The following is a 17,936-nucleotide window of genomic DNA, read 5'->3' as shown; positions in this document are numbered from 1 at the left end:
ACTCACAACAGAAATCTTCGCTCTAGTCAGACTCTTCAGCTTGTCACCCCTCGCCACACCTCCGGCTTCATGTCTGACTCCTTCTCAGTCTCAGCAGTACGGCTCTGGAACGGCCTTCCGGCGAATTTGCGAAAAGCAACCTCCAAATTTACATTTAAAAAGGCTCTGCGCAATTATTTTAAAGACTAAAACTTTTTTCTTATCTCTGACATGTGTTTTGTGTACGCCAATATTATTATTATGTTTATGTATCTAGGTGTATGTCTATTATATTAATATGTATTCTTATGTTATTTATTTTATCTAATGCTATGTAAGTATATTAATTAAACGTCATATTTATTGCACCGCCTTAGTCTCTCTACTCGACCTGTGGTTGACTGGCAGATAATGCCACCTGGCATTAAGTCCGCCACTGTACAATTGTATGTGCAAAAGTGTAAATAAATAAATAAATAAAACACCCAGAAATATTTCCTATTTTAGAAAGAGATACTTCGATAACTAATAGAATAGTTGACAGAGTTGACGTTATGAGTTCATAAAAAGTAGAGGCATTGTATCAAACAACTAGAGAGTTATTTATATCTTAACAGATATCAAATTGGTTTATCCAATTTGATATCTTTTTAGACAAGTTTTTCTTTAGACAAGTTTTTCTTAAACGGTCATGAATTTCACTAATTTTTCCCATCGGTTCTGCCCAAAGTTGAAATATAAAATGTGAAAATACGTCAATAAACCGAAACAATAAAATTAACCCACTTTTCACGAGCGTCTACTTATCGCGATGTAAGATCTCTATCTCAATAAAATTTCAATATGTCAGCCGAATGCAAATAAAAATTTGAAAGTGAAGTAAACTCTTCATTAAATACTGTCATATTTAACTGGTTTTGGGACTCGTTTTAATGGAGATATCGAGCTTGATTGAAATCTTAATAAAAACTGAGCAACATAAATTAAACGGCCATCTGTTGTAGTTTTGGTTCGAAACCCATTAGGGACAACTGAGTGTGCATTGAGAAAGTGAGCATTTGTAAAGGGAATTGGATGGATATTAGTATTACAAATAATTTTCTGTAGGTATAAAGTACTAAGCCCAAAACAGCACAGTAAACTTTTTTGTAAACTAACTTAAGGGGAAAGATACCTACCAGTACCATTTATGGGTGACAATGATTCCTTAATTTTTAAACAGAATAAAATTAGGGTAAACTATATCACTATACTAAACTAAAGTAGCATGATAGAGTGCATTAACATTAAGTTTCTATAGAAATTAAAGTTAAATCGTGATAGACATTTGCAATCTATCTCTAAGCACAGCTTTAGCGGGAGAAAGTTTCTCAAATTAATTGAAAATGCGCGGACCGAGGACAGTTAACGTGAAACGGAACGACTTTTTCAAGATGGCGGCTTTCCCGCCACGAGCTAGTCCGAGGATAATTACCTAACTTGAAGTGAAGTTTTACTTTTAACATTACACGTTCAAATAAGGACTTTATGGTGACATGTGAATACGTGCGACGGCTCATCTAGTTTAATATTGTGGAATCTTATTTAGTTGTATCAAGAGCTATTTTGCAACCAAAATATGTAGAGTGGACTATGCAACTTTGAACGGACTTTGGAATCATTTCATTTCTCAAACGACTCTATTATAATTACTCTCTCTCGAATCTTCACAGTTTAAGGTTCAGTTCTCGTGAAGTTTCAGAATTAGATCGCGAATTAAATCTATTTAAATGTATCCAATAACGTTACTGTTTTTTCATAAACTATTAATTTATCATCGATGATATTTAATCTCGCGCCTTAACGCCCCTATTCACTAACATTACTATTAGGTGTCACAGTGTGCGTGGACGCATGGGGTGACACACGAACCAATCACAGAGCTCCATTCAACGCTGTGCGTTCGATTTGTTTCACTTAAGCAAGCATTGTTTGCGAATACAAGCTTCAATCAAATACCGTAATTTTAGTGGAACCTAACCCTAAAATTGGCCAACCAACTTGACAAGTTAATCAAAGTAATGAAGACATTACGTCAACATCCTCAAGAATTTGTATTAATCGCCTCATGGCGGCATTCCTAGAAAAGTGAGTTAAGTTTACTAACTAGTGAGCTAGCGAGTCTCACAGCCCTGAGAGCAAAAACACGAATCAACTGTGGGAATGTATCGGGTAATCTTTTTGCTGTATTACCCGCCTCTGACAAGGGCTGGCTAGTAGACAATAAGATGCAGCAATTAGAAAGAAACATTTATTACGATGAACATCACCTAGTTAAGGACCGAGAAGGTATACAGAATAGAAAAATAATAAAGGTATAAAGAGCATGAACCACTTTTGTCTTGGAATCGTTTGCGTATTCGACAAAATTCGATACTCAACTTTCGAATTAAACGACAACGTGACAATTTTGATTCTCAAAATAAATTTCGTGCAACCATTTCTCATACTAAGTTCACTTTACGACACGTGCACAAAGGCGCTGTTGTAGTTTTCGTACTAAATCTTTTGATGGCGATTCGAATACGCAAACGATTCGAACTCGAAAGTTTTTCGTGCTAGCCGTACTGAGCAGTGCTACCCTGTCGCAACAGCGATGCCCATCGCAATGGGACTCCACTCAGCATATGCCGTGGCCCACCATGGGGAAGGCCAACGCTTAAAGGTGAATGGCTTACAATGCTTTTAGTTATTAATGAACTTACAAAGCATCAATTTGAAGTGTAACTAAAATGACGGGAAGCAAGAGAGGTAGTAAAAGTACGTCACAATACTCATTGAACGGTAAATTCTTCGTAGTTCTACAAGAAAATACCTGTTAAAATATCACATTGCTGTTTTTTTTTTCAATAGCCAATACGTTTTTCCGCTGCATACCTACACCTTTTTTATTGTCAAAATGCTTTTGCCATGGTTACATAATTTACTCTGGAGGTAGGTCTATGATGTCTTCTGTTAAAATTGCGATTTGACAACCTCACAGCGTTTAGGGCGACATCATCAATATGTACGTGGCTCGGAACAAGCTCGATTACCTTTCGTAATGCATAAAACACAAAGCAATTAAGCTGCAAGCGTCATATACTAGCGCAGCCCTATCCGCGCAGTGCGTCGCTTGAACACGCGCCTTCTTTAAACGTAAGGACCGACGCACACGGGCGGTTGTCTTATGATATAATGATCGTTTGTTCGTTCGTTCGTTTCAGCCGAAAGACGTCCACGGCTGAACAAAGGATATAATGATACTAGCAGTTTAATGAGGCTCTATGATCATACTAAATTACACGCACATTTTTACAATGTGGTAAAAAATCGATGTGGTCGTTTCTTTTCGATTCAAAAACTATGAAGCACGTCATATGATATTTCTTTTATTAAAAGCTATGTTGAACTCTCTTTTAGTAAACTAAACGTTATGATTTAAGAAAAAACAGAAATATTTCTACTTTAAATGACAGGCTCACAATTGATTTAAGTTTCAAGTTTAGTTACTTGTCAAAAACTTTAGTATTTTAAATAAGTACCTAGTATTAAAGTACACACTCGTATTTGAACTACGAGACTAAACTCTCTATTTGAAAAAAAATATTTTGTTAAAGGAACTCAGAGATTTTCAGCTTAACTAAATAGTTACAATGATAGGACAAGCCGTTCGTGTGCAGGTAGCCTTAAACATGTCTCCGATAGGTCCATTGCAAGATTTTGAAATTCAAATTAGCAACTTTTTACTCGACGCACACGCACGCCCGAAGTATGCAAACATATAATAATTGTCGAGCTTTTTGCACACACAGGCGGTGTGGCAAGCTTAATTGGATGCGACACAGTATAACATAGTGTTATTATAATAGTTATATTAAATAATTCAGCCATATTTAGATAAAAATAATGTTGAAAAACTGTGGCATATTAATCAAAATCAAGTTTCAGTCTCTATGCGACGTAAAGTCCTACAAAGAACGATCCAGTCTCTACCAGATACCTTCTTAAAATTGTCTGTGCACCAAACAGGTGGGCAATATTTTAGTTCTTTGCTTATTAGCAAAGATCTCCTGTAAATGAATGTTACTTTTTATTAATAATATAAATAACATCACAAGATAAATGCAGGAATTAAAACAGTCACGTTCTTTGACGAAAATATGAATTATGAAAGAGGCTACCGTCTGCAACGAACCTTTTTTAATGATCGTAGTTTAACGACAAAAAATGGCTTTTATTTGGCAACTGCATACAAAAATAGAGGCGCATACCACGCATAATACAGCATGTCCCTTTAGCAGGCTTAATACACAATCGAATATTCATAGATTCTCTTAATTATTGTGACTCGGCCGATAAAAAAGTTGCATCTAGTTCCTTTACAATTTATATTCTTTATAACTACGAGGATAAAGTTTAAATTCGCTCGCAGAGATAAACATCTGTAAATAGCAGCCAGTATCTATGTAGCCTCCGTCAGACTCGATTTGAAACAATGAGTTCGATTGCTCTCATCGATAAGGTGAAAAAAAGTTATGCGGATTGTCTACGGAGATGGAATTTTGGCGGGAAACGAAAAAGTTGCAGCTACGATTTAAAAACTTCATAACGGGTGGGAATGAGAAAATTATTTCAGTTGGTCATTGCTGACTTGGTTATTAAGTATACTATCTTAATAAATATAAATAACAGTAGATTAGTAATTCATCAACATTAAACTTTATAAGGATGATACGACGTTTGAAACTTGATTCAAACTCAAGAATAGAATCAAGCTTCCCTTGTGTTGGGGTTAATTACAATATTCAGGGACCATACTAGTCTCGTTTAAAAAAAACTTAAAGCCTATTGAAATAAAATATTATATTACAATTTTAACTGTTGACAGCTATCAAAATTAACAACTCTCTACTTATTATGACAAATTTATATAGCCATAATAAATAATCATAAAAATAACACTCACTTTTATGTCGACTTTCGCGAAAGAAGTATAATTGCACCGCTGGACTTCCTCTGCGCCATAGATAAAAATGTATTTTAATTTAATTCTCTACCATAAACGCCCAATAAAATCTTAACCGCCATATTTAACTTGCTAATAAAAATATTTAACGGCCACACGCAATGACCTACTTTATAGTTCAACCAGGCCTGTTCATCTCCGCAAGTTTACATCGAAAACAAAACACGCACGATGGCCCACCTTCAGGATACTATTCGACAAGGCCTCACATACGAGCGAACATTGACTCACGCACGCGTATTCTTGTGTATGATGGAAGAAAATGAAGAAAATGGTGTACTAAATACTGTGCAGTATTTAACTGCCTAAATAATAATAAAAACACAGAATGTACTTTTTTAAGTTGCCTCAAGACACTGAGAGGTAAATAAGTAGTTAATATTATTCATGATAATTCATGCTAAATCATGTATTTCCTCCGCCATTATCAGCAGTTTGGCACCTCACGTCACATCATTTTACCGAAGTCAGCCCTATAGCTTCGGCGCAGTGCCGATCACTGACGTTTGTCAACAAAATGGTGCTTGACTCTTGAGACAGGCTAAATTACACCATATTATTAATGACATTGAGCATACATTTTTTTAAATACCTTCGCGAAGTAAAACTTCTGTACGTAGTACTTATTATTATTCTGTGGTTCAACTTCCAATCAATACTCATTTTTTGTTTATAAAAAACTACATAACTTCACATAAACTTACTTATAAGTTAGTATTTTCAACTTTTGTGGCCAGTATGCTAATTCATTAAAGGACATAAGTTATATCTTTTCAATATTACATATAATACCCACTTAATGATTTCTAGTGCTTGAGTTTCCTACAAGATCTGACAGAAGAATGTAGAATTTGCAGAAAAACAGCTGATATGTTTTAAAAACAATCGTCTACTTAAAATTCTCGTCACATTACACAGTTGTGAACATCTAAAGAAGCTATAAACAAACGCAGTACCACATATAAAAAGCGGTAAAAGTTAATTAATGAGTTATTTGCTTTATACGGACGATATGGCATTAATATGCGAGATAGACATGCGTGTTGCGTTTTTCTTAAGCATTACTTAATAGTGATCTTGAAAGAGAAAATAATTGAAAACGAAATTGAAACGCAACATGAACGCACAATTAACGTTCATTCAATTACATATTATGTACCCGAATACTAAGAAAACAGTTTCTAAACTCGTAACATACTTAGTTATAATTAAATAATATTTGGAGTAAAAAGTAAGAAGTATGCGAGGCATTTACTGCGACTGTCAATAATTGATGAATAAATTGCACTTTAATTGAGTTGTTTGTAATGAATTATAAAGTTCGCGATACTGCTATTTATTTACAAAAACCAGTGCTTTTAAACACTACCTATTTGCCCTTATCCGTAATCGGTAATCAAGCGCGCCCTTGCGTACCTTATTTTAAAAAATCAACCTGCCAAAGTTTTTTTTTTCAATACGCTACGTGCGGTTTGCACATTTAGCCAGTGTCAAGTTATTTACTTGACGGTCATCATATTTCAAGTTAACACAATATTAAATTTAAATAATGGTACCTACTAATAATTTACATTAATATTTGACTACAAACTAATTTAGGAAACAAAACAGAACTGTCTAACGTGACGCTTTATTTTCCCGCCAACAAGTCTACTTTTTTTAAAATAAAACTATGGCCATGGTCATAATTTTTTCGCCATGCAAAGCGGTCGGATTCGCGCACATACTGGCCAATAAATCCACCGCGTTACATCATTAGAATCGCGTGACTGCCACCTATAAGAGAACTTGTCCTCAAGTATTTAGCCACTATTTAAGTTTTCCTGGTCCAATTTATTGGACAGTGGCTGGATAAGTTTAGTATAACGATACCCGGTGTCTGATATCACGTGTTAAGATTATCGGATATTGAGCAATATCTAGCAAAGCTTCTAATATAATAATATACAATATAATTTTATAGGGCAATTAACATGCTTTACATTAATCACACTGACGTTACCACACATATGACTAAAACCACACAAATTATTACAAATGGCCTTCATATATCCACTTCAGCTTCAATTACTATTTATGTATTGTCATTATGTTTTAGCGCTAAAACGAAAATTTGATGCGCCTACGCACGCGATGAAGCCGTAACCATGGCAACGCGCGGAATCCAAGATGGCGGTATCTTATCAGGTTATGAAGATGGTCGCGAGTCCCGCTACCGAACAAGCGGTAACGCGGGCCTGGATTATGCGCATGGGCATATTAGAAACGGCGAGTAGATTATCTGTTTCTTTTTATGACAGCTCGCTTTTTTAATTTCAACCAGTTTGGATGGGATATGAGATGCCGACTTGGATGTGTTTTTTGTCTATTTGTATGCACTGTGTCTATATTTCTTGATTGACTTGGTTTATTAAAATAAAAATACTAAAGTTAACTGAATTTTGTTTAGCGTTGCTTATTAATTATTCTCTTAATATTTTTTTATGATTATGAAGATTCGCTTTGAGACTTTACCATAAAATATCTAACATAAAACCAGCTTTCCATCTACTCTGATATGCATTTTCTGTGATTCACAGTTTAGTAATCCTATACAATAAAGTTAAAGAGTAATCTATAGCTGCAATGTTATAAAGAGGTCTTTAACATAAACTCTGAATCAGATTCTAGGTTAAACATAAAGCAAAAAGTAACAACTAAACTCCGTATTTACGATGCCAAACAAGTAACTAATAGTAATAATCACAGCCGCGGGGCTCAGCCATTGTATGCACATAATGACAAACACCTACTCGACGTCTTATTGACCTACAATCACATGTCATCGTCGACAACCCAATACAAACTTAATCCCAAGACAATAAGGTAGATTACGCAATGCATATCGATGATAAAGCCGTGAAACCTACACGGCGGAAGCGAATCGGTCCAATCACTGCACTAATTCAAAACTGTAATTTGGTTAGCTATAATGAGGCTGTTATCCGATATTGAGCTTTATTGACGTCGTAAATGATGCGAAAAGGTCTTCAAAGCTCTAAATGATTAGGTATTTCGCTAAAAAGTGACATAATATGGTTTTGATTACTTATTTTTTAACAGGCACTATATTAGAAGCCCGAGGTTACATTAATTGTTTTGCCAAATATGGTAGAGCCCCTATTAAATTTATTTTGCAGCTTTAGGCATCTGATCTGACTCGATTCGATAGCCTACACACAATTAAGGAACAATAAATTGAAATTGCATATACATTATGTGTCTCACTTGCATGAGACACTTCTTAGTCAAATATCAAAATTAAACATTAGCTTTTTAGAAACAAAAGCATCTGTACCAGCAATTAATTATAATCCAATCAATTCATTATTAAAATCAATTCAAAGCTGACTCATGACGCAATCAATCAGTAGTCGACTACCCACACGGACAGCTCTTATTCTACAAATTCAAAAGCCGCAATTTACGTATTTCCAGCATCCATTAATTCGGCAAAATCAGCTATAAACCCCATTAAGTCGCATATAAAGTGAGTCTGGCTAAAGCCTAAAGTAGAATGCAAAATGTGCTAATGCAGTTTTATTTGTGACCATTCAAGCCAAAGACAAATCGCTCACGGTATTTGATTAGTTAAGAACTTTTATCGCAATAATGTTACAAAAGCCTATTGCATTGCTAAATAAGTATTTAATATTTACTATAATCTTAATAATTTATCTCAACTGTCACCTTAATTATCCCAAACTATACATTGTATTACGATAATTAAATTATGCTATAACTATAAATGTCTATTTCAATTTAACGATAGAGTAGTTAAGGGAACAATTAATTTCCTAGCAGAACATTTAAGAAAAACAATTATTAACTTCGGTAATTACTTTTTAACTCTAACAATCAAAGTAAAGCTTGCAATAGCTTAATTACCTACATTAAATACATAATAATATAATATTAGTTTTTTAGTTGCTTTAAAGTAAATAAATAGTAAATCAACTGAATTGACTAACAAATGACAATGCAAGTTTCAACTGCTACATAAAGAGTCTAGCTCTTGATAACTCATAAAAAGTACGTCAAAAGACTGGCATTTGCATGCTATTAATATGAATAATTCCCATAGACCCAATAATACAGAGCCCATAGACCACACTTTTACTGCTACATATATTAGACACATACCAACATTACTAAAAAATTCAATTCCGTTTTACTTTTACCCAGAAAAATCATAATCCCGACAAATCGCTTCACAGCCCAGTAATTTAGAAACAGCTTTCCGTGAAAGTGAAATAACTCAACATTAGATTTCGATTTCGCAAAGAATCCCGTGGCATATAAGGTGTAAATATGGCGTATGAGTACCATTATCTGGGATCTGTGGCGTTTGCAGCCAATCGCTAGCTGTAACACAGCCTGGGGTAATCAGGCAGCCCATTCTATACAGAGAAGGAGCGATTGTGCAAAAATTGATGACTGTATTCTTTTGTTTCCACCTTTTTACAATTCTGATTTTTATGTCCTAGCATCAATCGGTTAGAAGTAGAGTTTTTTAATCGGGTTATAAAAATGGCGATAATGAATCCACAGTGTAAGTTTCAAAGGAAAACGGGTTGGTTTGGTTAGAAACATTTTTCAGCCATCTTACATTAGAGAAAAGCTTCGATTTCTTACTGTTTAACCATTTATAGTCCTATGCAAACGATTGCATAGGACTATAAATGGTTAAATGGAGGTACGAACCTCCAGTATCAAGTGATAAACTCTATCCATACTCATATATATAGCTAAAATGTTTCCTAACTGTACATGCCATGTTTGACATTTCGCCCGGATTGCCGTTCTCCCCGCCCTGTGGCAGGGTCGTGCAGTCGTGACACAATCATTCCAACGAAAACTATACGATTGAATTGTTACACCGACGCAAAGATTTCTACCAAGCATTCCGCGCAGCCCGCCGCACTTATCAAACCGATGCTATAACAACGATATGGATCTCTCTATTGACTGATTGATCCGTATCTATATCGCTTCGGATCTCCAGACTACAAATTGTTGTTTTAATACAACTGCACACACCGTTTTATTTATGGAATACTCTAAAGTTTTAATTGGCCAATCGAAGGGGCACCTACTTAAATCAGTTATGAATGATTGTCTATCAATCGGAGGTAACCTACTTCGTTAGTGATTTATACGTTCAGACCTCACTAACAGCTCTTTAGCTGCGTTTAAGAGATAAAAAAGCTCTCTGATAAGGCTTAAATCATTTAATTCCGCCTCGATGTATTATGTATCAGCCGCGCTCATTTTGAAATAGGCGCACGTTGGCCGCGCCGCCGCCGGCGCGACGCTCCCCGAACACTGTTTAATTTTCAATTTAGATCCCAATTTGCGATGTGCCTCACCACACGCCCAAACTCGCATCACTCCACCCGATAGATTTATGCCCTCAACTTATAACTATACCTCAATACCGCTGGAATATATTAAAAGAAATTAACTCGCGTAACTTACGATCCCGCGCCGGATCCGCGCGATAACAGTTAATGAAAATTGGGCTTTTTTTAACAAATTCGTCAAGAGGCCGCGAGCGCGGAGATAAGCGGAATTGATCTGTCCGCGTAACTAATTGCTGTGCCGAGTTTTCGCGATATTACGCTTGTTTTGACGTGATTAAATAAAATTATCTTTACGTATTTTATGGGAGACAACACTTCGGTCGGCGGGCGAGACGGAACGCATTTATCCGTACTAACGCGGCATGTATTAAACATTGTCACTGCTCGCTATTTATGGGGCGGGCTCCCTTTTTGCAATTGGCGCAACATGATCATTCCAGAGGCGGGTCGTTACTTACGTTTGATAGAGCCGGGAATATTTACGTTACTGCCTAGGTTTTTCATCGCAGTAACAAGGTGCCCGATTAATTTTCTGCGGCGCGGGAGCACCGTTATCGGCGAGGTTCGACGTTTTTATGCGCCCACTTAGAAACTCTTCCACTGATTCGTGCCAACACAGTTGCAATAGCGAGTAATAGGATAGAATTATCAGTGTTACAATGTGTTGTTGTGCCAGTCAGCTGACATTTCCGCGCGTTGGGCGCCGGCGCGTTCGATCAAATAGCGCGAATTACCAGAAGTCACGCGCCCACTTTCACCGCCAATAACGCTTTTGTGAAATGATTTGCGAGTATTTTGGCGTGACAGGAAACGTTTTATCAAATTACACACATTTAGGTGTTAATAACGCCATTCGCGAGGGAACGCAGTGGCACCCAGCCGTGGGAAACGTCGTCTAAAGTATGCCAGTAGGTAAGTAATCATAATTTGCTGGTTATTGTAAAGCGTGCATCGTAATCGTACACGAATTCCGAAACGAACTTGATTAGCCTTCAATAGTCAGGACTGGTTTTTGAATCTTTGCGCGAACGTGTGGAAATACAATAGATTACATGAGGGGAATAAATTACATTGATGCCTAAGAATGTAGCGTGCCTAACTCTGAACCTAGTGTATAACTATGTAGTGAAATAGATGCTTACCTTTAGAATGCAGTTGCCGACGGCCTCGCTCTCGGGCACGGTGACGTTGTAGAAGGACTGGTCGAAGATGGGCTCGTTGTCGTTGACGTCCAGCACGGTGACCAGCAGCGTGGCCGTGGACGACAGCGGCGGGCTGCCGCGGTCGCGCGCCACCACCGTCAGCACCGGCATCGGGTTCGTCTCACAATCCACTCGCGCGCGCGTCGTCACTAACCCCGAACGCTCGTCAATCGCGAACCAATCCGACTGCGGAGTCGGCAGCAACGAATACCGAATCTCGGAATTTTCACCCTCGTCAGCGTCTGTCGCTGACACCTGAACTACAGGCGTGCCTGGAGCCGCCGCCTCAGGCACGCTCGCCCTATATTCACTCTCTACGAACACCGGAGCGTTGTCATTCACATCCGTCACTCGAAGACTGATCTCGCGAGACGCGTGCAAAGGAGGAGAACCCTTGTCCGTCGCTACTACGTTCAACGTGTACGAAGACTGAGATTCCCTGTCCAATGGCAACGCTACCACCACCAAGTATATTATGTTGTCGTGCGTCCGCAAATCGAAGTGTCCGTCACCACCGCTCAAAGTTACGTTCACATTCGAATACTCCGTCTTGGAATCCGGGTCGTGAACCGATATCCGAGCCACGAACTCGTCTAGCTGAGCTGACTCGGATATCTTCGGGGTCGCATCGTCACTTAGGAAAATTACGTCTATGGTGGGTTGGTTATCATTTACGTCGGTCACGCGGATGGATACGAAGGCTGTGGTCTCCAGTGGCTGAGCGCCCTTGTCTCTCGCCACCACGACCAACTCGTGCAGCTCCTTCGTCTCAAAGTCGAGAACCTTGTTCACTGTGATCTCTCCCGTCTCGGGGTCTATCTTGAACATGTTCTCTTTGTCGCTCTGACGTCTGTTTATCGAGTACTCTATCTGGCCGTTTTCGCCCGCATCGGCATCAGTGGCTGAAACCTTCAATACCGTCGTTCCGACTGTTGCATTTTCGGGGATCATTGCCGAGTAGGCGCTCTCCGCGAAAACCGGTGGGTTGTCGTTAACGTCTAATATCGTGATATTTACAGTCATCGTCCCTCTCAAGGGCGGGTTTCCTCCGTCCAGCGCTTCTATCACTAACTCGTAATGGTCCGTCGTCTCCCTATCGAGGAACCCGTTAATCTGGAGGTCCAGGTACAGGACTCCGTCGCGTTCCCTGTGAGAGGACAGCCTGAAGGCGTTGTCCGTGTTGCCCGACACGATATTATACCTCTGTGTGTTGTACAGACCTAGGTCTCTATCTTTAGCGGGGTTGAGTTTCCTCTTAACGTCTCTGGGCGTGTTTTCTGAGAACTCAACGTTCATGACGGGCGTAGGGAAGGTGGGTGCGTTGTCGTTTTCGTCGAGCACTTTGACGACGACGCGGACGTTGTCGCCGCTGGCGGGGATGGCTACGAGGGCGTAGTGGTCGCGTGTTTCGCGGTCGAGTTTGACCTTGGTGCGTATTTCCCCGGTGTGTGGGTCGATGCGGAGGTCGTCGTTGACGGCGCTGCCGGGCACGGGCACGATGGTGTAAGGAGGCGCGGCGTCGGGCAGCTCGTCGCCCAGGTGGCCGACCAGCGTGCCGGCGGCGGCGCCCTCGCGAACGGCGAACTCGCGCACGTGCTCGGCGGCGGGCGCGGCCGCCACCAGGAGCAGCGCCACCACGCGGAACATCGCGGCAACTTCACCGGACGCACATTGTCACTCGCACCTGGAATGGAATGGAGTTTGAGTTGGTAGACATAGACATAGGTTCCATAAGGAATCTATAGTAATAATAACTGGTCACTTCTTTATGAAATCTGTACATAAAATGCACCTACTGGCTTCGATGACATGAGTACTTATCTGAACAAGTAATGACATAGATTCCTATTACTGTATAAATGAAATCTACAGGATAAAAATCTATACTAATTTATAAATGCGAAAGTAACTCTGTCTGTCTGTCTTGCTTTCACGCCAAAACCACTGAACCGATTTTCATGAAATTTGGCATAGAGATAGTTTAAGTCCCGAGAAAGGACATATCATATTCACCTTCGTCAGTTTTGGATTATCTCAAGTTACAGACTGTATAAAAGAGGATCAACGGAGCATTTCTCTTGGAACTCTACAATAAAGGCATGGCTATAGCAAAAGAAATATAAACCATAAATAATACTTAATGCGATGACAGTGTAACTATTGCTAATACCATTATTTACACATATTGCTCACATCCAACTCTAGCAAAGTGATTCAGGGATTAAAAGAAATCGCATCGCTTTAATTAAGTGCACCATAAACGACTTTGCTACGATTATAAAATAATAAATACGAACGGAGCAACTGAAAAGTATAATTTACAATAAACAAATGGTTCTAGAGGTAAAAAATTCTGCAACGTTCGGATCACTGTCATTGTGAAACTAGTTTTTGTACGCGACGCGGGCGCAGCTTTTTGTCCTTGCCCTAGTACAGATTACTTTAAGAACATAATTAACTGATGTATGAAGAATTAAAAATTAATAAAAAATTGGTTGCAATCATCTCATTCAATAGTCTTGTAGATGGTAGAAGAATGTGGTGTGAAACTTAGGAAGTTTGTGTTAAAAATAGTCCGTTTTAAACTTAATAATATAATCAATCATCATCATCATCATCTCATCCATAGGACGTCCACTGCTGAACATAGGCCTCCCCCAATGCTTTCCATGTTAATAATAATTTTAATATACTTAATAATAATTAGCGGAAAGTTTTATTAAAATCTCTTCAGTTACTTTTGTATGGAAGACCACATAAGAAGTAAGAACTGCTACAAATATGCGTACATAATAATTAACTATGAGGATTATCGTCTCAGAAATGTTTCTGCCTTACAAATATTTCTACAAATAAAGATTTTAAAGATAGATACAGATAAAATAAATGCCAGTACACCTTTAAATATGTGTACAGAAGTGGACAAACAAGGAAACAGGTCACCTGTTGTCAAGTGTCCTGATGATCATGACCATTTGTGGCCATTCGCAATTTAGAATACAAGCCATGTTTAAATAAAAAAATGGAGCAAAACTTTATAAACGGTACAGTAGGTAAAGTAAGGTAAGATAGTAACATACACCTTTAAAGAAATACCAGAATCTTAGATCTGAATAACTTATAGCTAGGTATCTACTGTTTTTGCCGTGGGCAAGGCACAGGTGAAAGACATCTAACTGTATAGTAAACTAGCGGCCGCCCGCGACTTCGTACGCGTGGATCCTGTTTTACCCCCTTTTCCCGAATTTTCTTTGCTATAAACCTCACGGAGCCCGAGACCTTTCCAACGAATGCAAAACCGTGGAAATCGGTTCGTGCGTTCTGGAGGTATAGCGTCAGGGAGGAAAACCCGACTTATTTTTATATAGTAGACTAGCGGCCGCCCGCGACTTCGTACGCGTGGATCCTGTTTTACCCCCTTTTCCCGAATTTTCTTTGCTATAAACCTCACGGAGCCCGATACCTTTCCAACGAATGCAAAACCGTGGAAATCGGTTCGTGCGTTCTGGAGTTTTAGCGTCAGGGAGGAAAACCCGACTTATTTTTATATAGTAGATTAGATCTTGGTGCATCACGATAATTAGTAAGAATAGCAATTTGTCAGATCAAACTAAGTCTAAAAGGGCTTTTTAACGAATATCTAGGACCTAATATCAATATCAGGAATTAAGTATTTAAGACGAAAACCAATAAACAATTTTGGACTCCACAACTTAATAAAATAGGCAGGTTTCAAATTGTGTTGTAGACTGACTACCATCGAAAATAATACGATTAATGTCCCAGCATTTAAGTAATAAATTACGACTGCATCCTAGAATCGCACATGATGAATATGGAAGCAGCTTTTAAAAGCTCAAAAAGTGTGCTTAATATACTGAAACCTGTGTTTTTGGTGGTTAATTAAGTTGTAGCATTCTGTACCTACACTGGAGTACATTGGACCTCCATAACTAGGCAGCATTAATATTGATAAACCTGCCGCAGGTTTTGCGGGCTAGGCGAGCGATTGTCCAAGTTTTTTTAATTATATCCAGTGCCCACTATGATATTGAAAATGAAACGTACAGTCTTTTTGCGAACGTGCTCTTTGTTTCTGTATTTATTAAAGGCTGTGTTGAAACTGGTCAAGTTTATTAAATATTTCATCGGTAGTGTATAAACACAAGGTGCCTATTGATTAATGTCATTCTGTATCAATTAAAATTAATAAAAATAAGTAAATGGTGTGTTAAAGATGTTATTCGTATTTTACTAAGTTATCTGTATATGTAGGTATCCCACTTTTGCCGTAAAACTATATTTTAATTAAGTAACTAAGAGAAATTAAACATGTGGACCCACTATATTCGAGTGAAGGAGTTCTTTGCCTACAAATAATATGTTATGAAATTCGCTTGACACGACAGAAATAAAAAGAAGAAGATCAAAATAAATTATATCAAATGCAAATCACACTCAAGTGAGACTGAGCGCATAACCCTGTCATGAATAATTTCAGACTTGAACGAAAGTATTCCGAGCTGACATAACGCCAAACAACTTTTTCCTATCCAAAGTTCAGTCATCGCTAATCTACGGAGCGATCGCCGGATCGGTCGGCGGACTGGTCTGGCATACGCATACATAAGTGACTACTTAAGAGACCTTAACGGTGCTCGGCGTAATCCCGATTTGCTCTAACTATAGCATCGGTGGCTTTAGTATTTTCACCTAAATTATTACCATAAAGGTGGAGATTACAATATTTGGTATCACTACATAGTATAAAACAAAATAGCTGTCCTGTCTGTCCCTATGTATGCTTAGATCTTAAAAACTATGCAACGGATTTTGATACGGTTTTTTAACAGATATAGTGATTCAAGAGGAAGGTTTTTNACTGCCAGCAATTTGGAGTCAGCCTTTAATTGACCACACATAGCCCCTCTCAACAATAGCTACATAAGATGCAACAGCGTTTACCTTGAAGTGCCATCATCTACTCGTTTAGGAAACAGTCGGTCGTAGCCCTTCAAGTACCAACGGATCGAGACAAGAGAAATCATTTTTAACGCGGTCTCATGCGACCACTTACAAGTGAAATTAAATGAATTAGAATGAAATGAAATACATAGTTTATCCAGTACATATGCCCTTTCTATGGCACTAATACACATCCCAAATATAGCTACTAAATAATAATATAGTAGTTCCGCGGAATAAGTAGAGTATAACATTGCTGTAGTAATTAAGGTTCCGTTCAGTCCAATCATAATATTTTAGTTTCTAGACATCCGTTATTTAAAAAAAAAACATTAGATTTCTTGAAAAAATCTTACTATGCTTTTCCTATTTTCCAAATATTATGATGAAAATGTGACGAAGAAAAATTATGGCCCCGTCCTTAAATAAAATACATAGACTTCACGAGTGTTTTATTTTCATAAACCTACTTTGTAAACACATCAAAAAGCCTAACAGATTTGCCATTTTAAGAAGATTTCCTCATATCAAAGGCTTAGTAGATTTGCAATAGAATATTAAGCGCGGGGTCTTTAAGACCCCACATTGCGGTCGGAGGGTTAAACGGTGGCCACGCTTAATACGCTCAAGTACTGTTTAATTCCGGGCAGTTATAAATTGTTTGAAAACTGAAAGTCATTGAAGATAAACACGAATATTATAAAATGCGGGTAGTTATTCATGACCGTTCTTGTTTTATAACATGCAAGCTCTGACCTCAATCTGGTAGGTGAAATTTAACCCATATCATCCCAAGTATACATAGACTTTATCGATTTTAACGAAAATTTTATCATAGCACCTTATTATGTATGTGAACATAAATCAATACTAAAAAAAAATTTTTTTTAATTACTTTTGAACTTTTGATTAACCCATATCATCCCAAGCATACATAGACTTTATCAATTTTAACGAAAATTTTATCATAGCACCTTATTATGTATGTGAACATAAATCAATAATAAAAAAAAAAAATTTTTTAATTACTTTTGAAGTTTTGAAACCGATTGACTAATCGATCAGTAGGAATATATATGCATGTAATGTTCTATTGTGTAGGTTAGGTGATTGAGAAATTAGAAGCGGTTTTTATTTATATTTTTATTAATTTTAAAACAAANGTAACAAAATAAATAAAAATATCTAAATAAAAGCAAAATCGTAAAGCATAACCGTACACGGGCATATTATCCTACTGATCGAAAAATCGATCACTTCATAAAACATCCGCATATCTACCCATATTCAATTTAAATTCATTGTGACATATTATAACATTGATACACACACTATAATAAG

General features: G+C 37.8%; 1 protein-coding gene across 1 annotated transcript in view; it reads right to left on the bottom strand.

Moving 5' to 3' along the window:
• ds (dachsous cadherin-related 1) overlaps window positions 1-17,936 on the bottom strand; it is a 399,638-nt gene that overhangs the window by 374,704 nt on the left and 6,998 nt on the right. The window contains exon 2 of the mRNA XM_028319851.1: window positions 11,571-13,314. Within this exon, the coding sequence (XP_028175652.1) occupies window positions 11,571-13,277 (1,707 nt within the window). The 5' untranslated portion in view covers window positions 13,278-13,314. The remainder of the gene's footprint in view (window positions 1-11,570; window positions 13,315-17,936) is intronic.

This window comes from Ostrinia furnacalis, unplaced genomic scaffold (assembly GCF_004193835.3).
Source record: "Ostrinia furnacalis isolate ACB-3 unplaced genomic scaffold, ASM419383v2 OfSCF7336, whole genome shotgun sequence".
Taxonomy (NCBI): Eukaryota; Metazoa; Arthropoda; class Insecta; order Lepidoptera; family Crambidae; genus Ostrinia; species Ostrinia furnacalis.
Note: the sequence above shows the minus strand (reverse complement) of the source record. Positions and strands in the feature narration are given on the sequence as shown.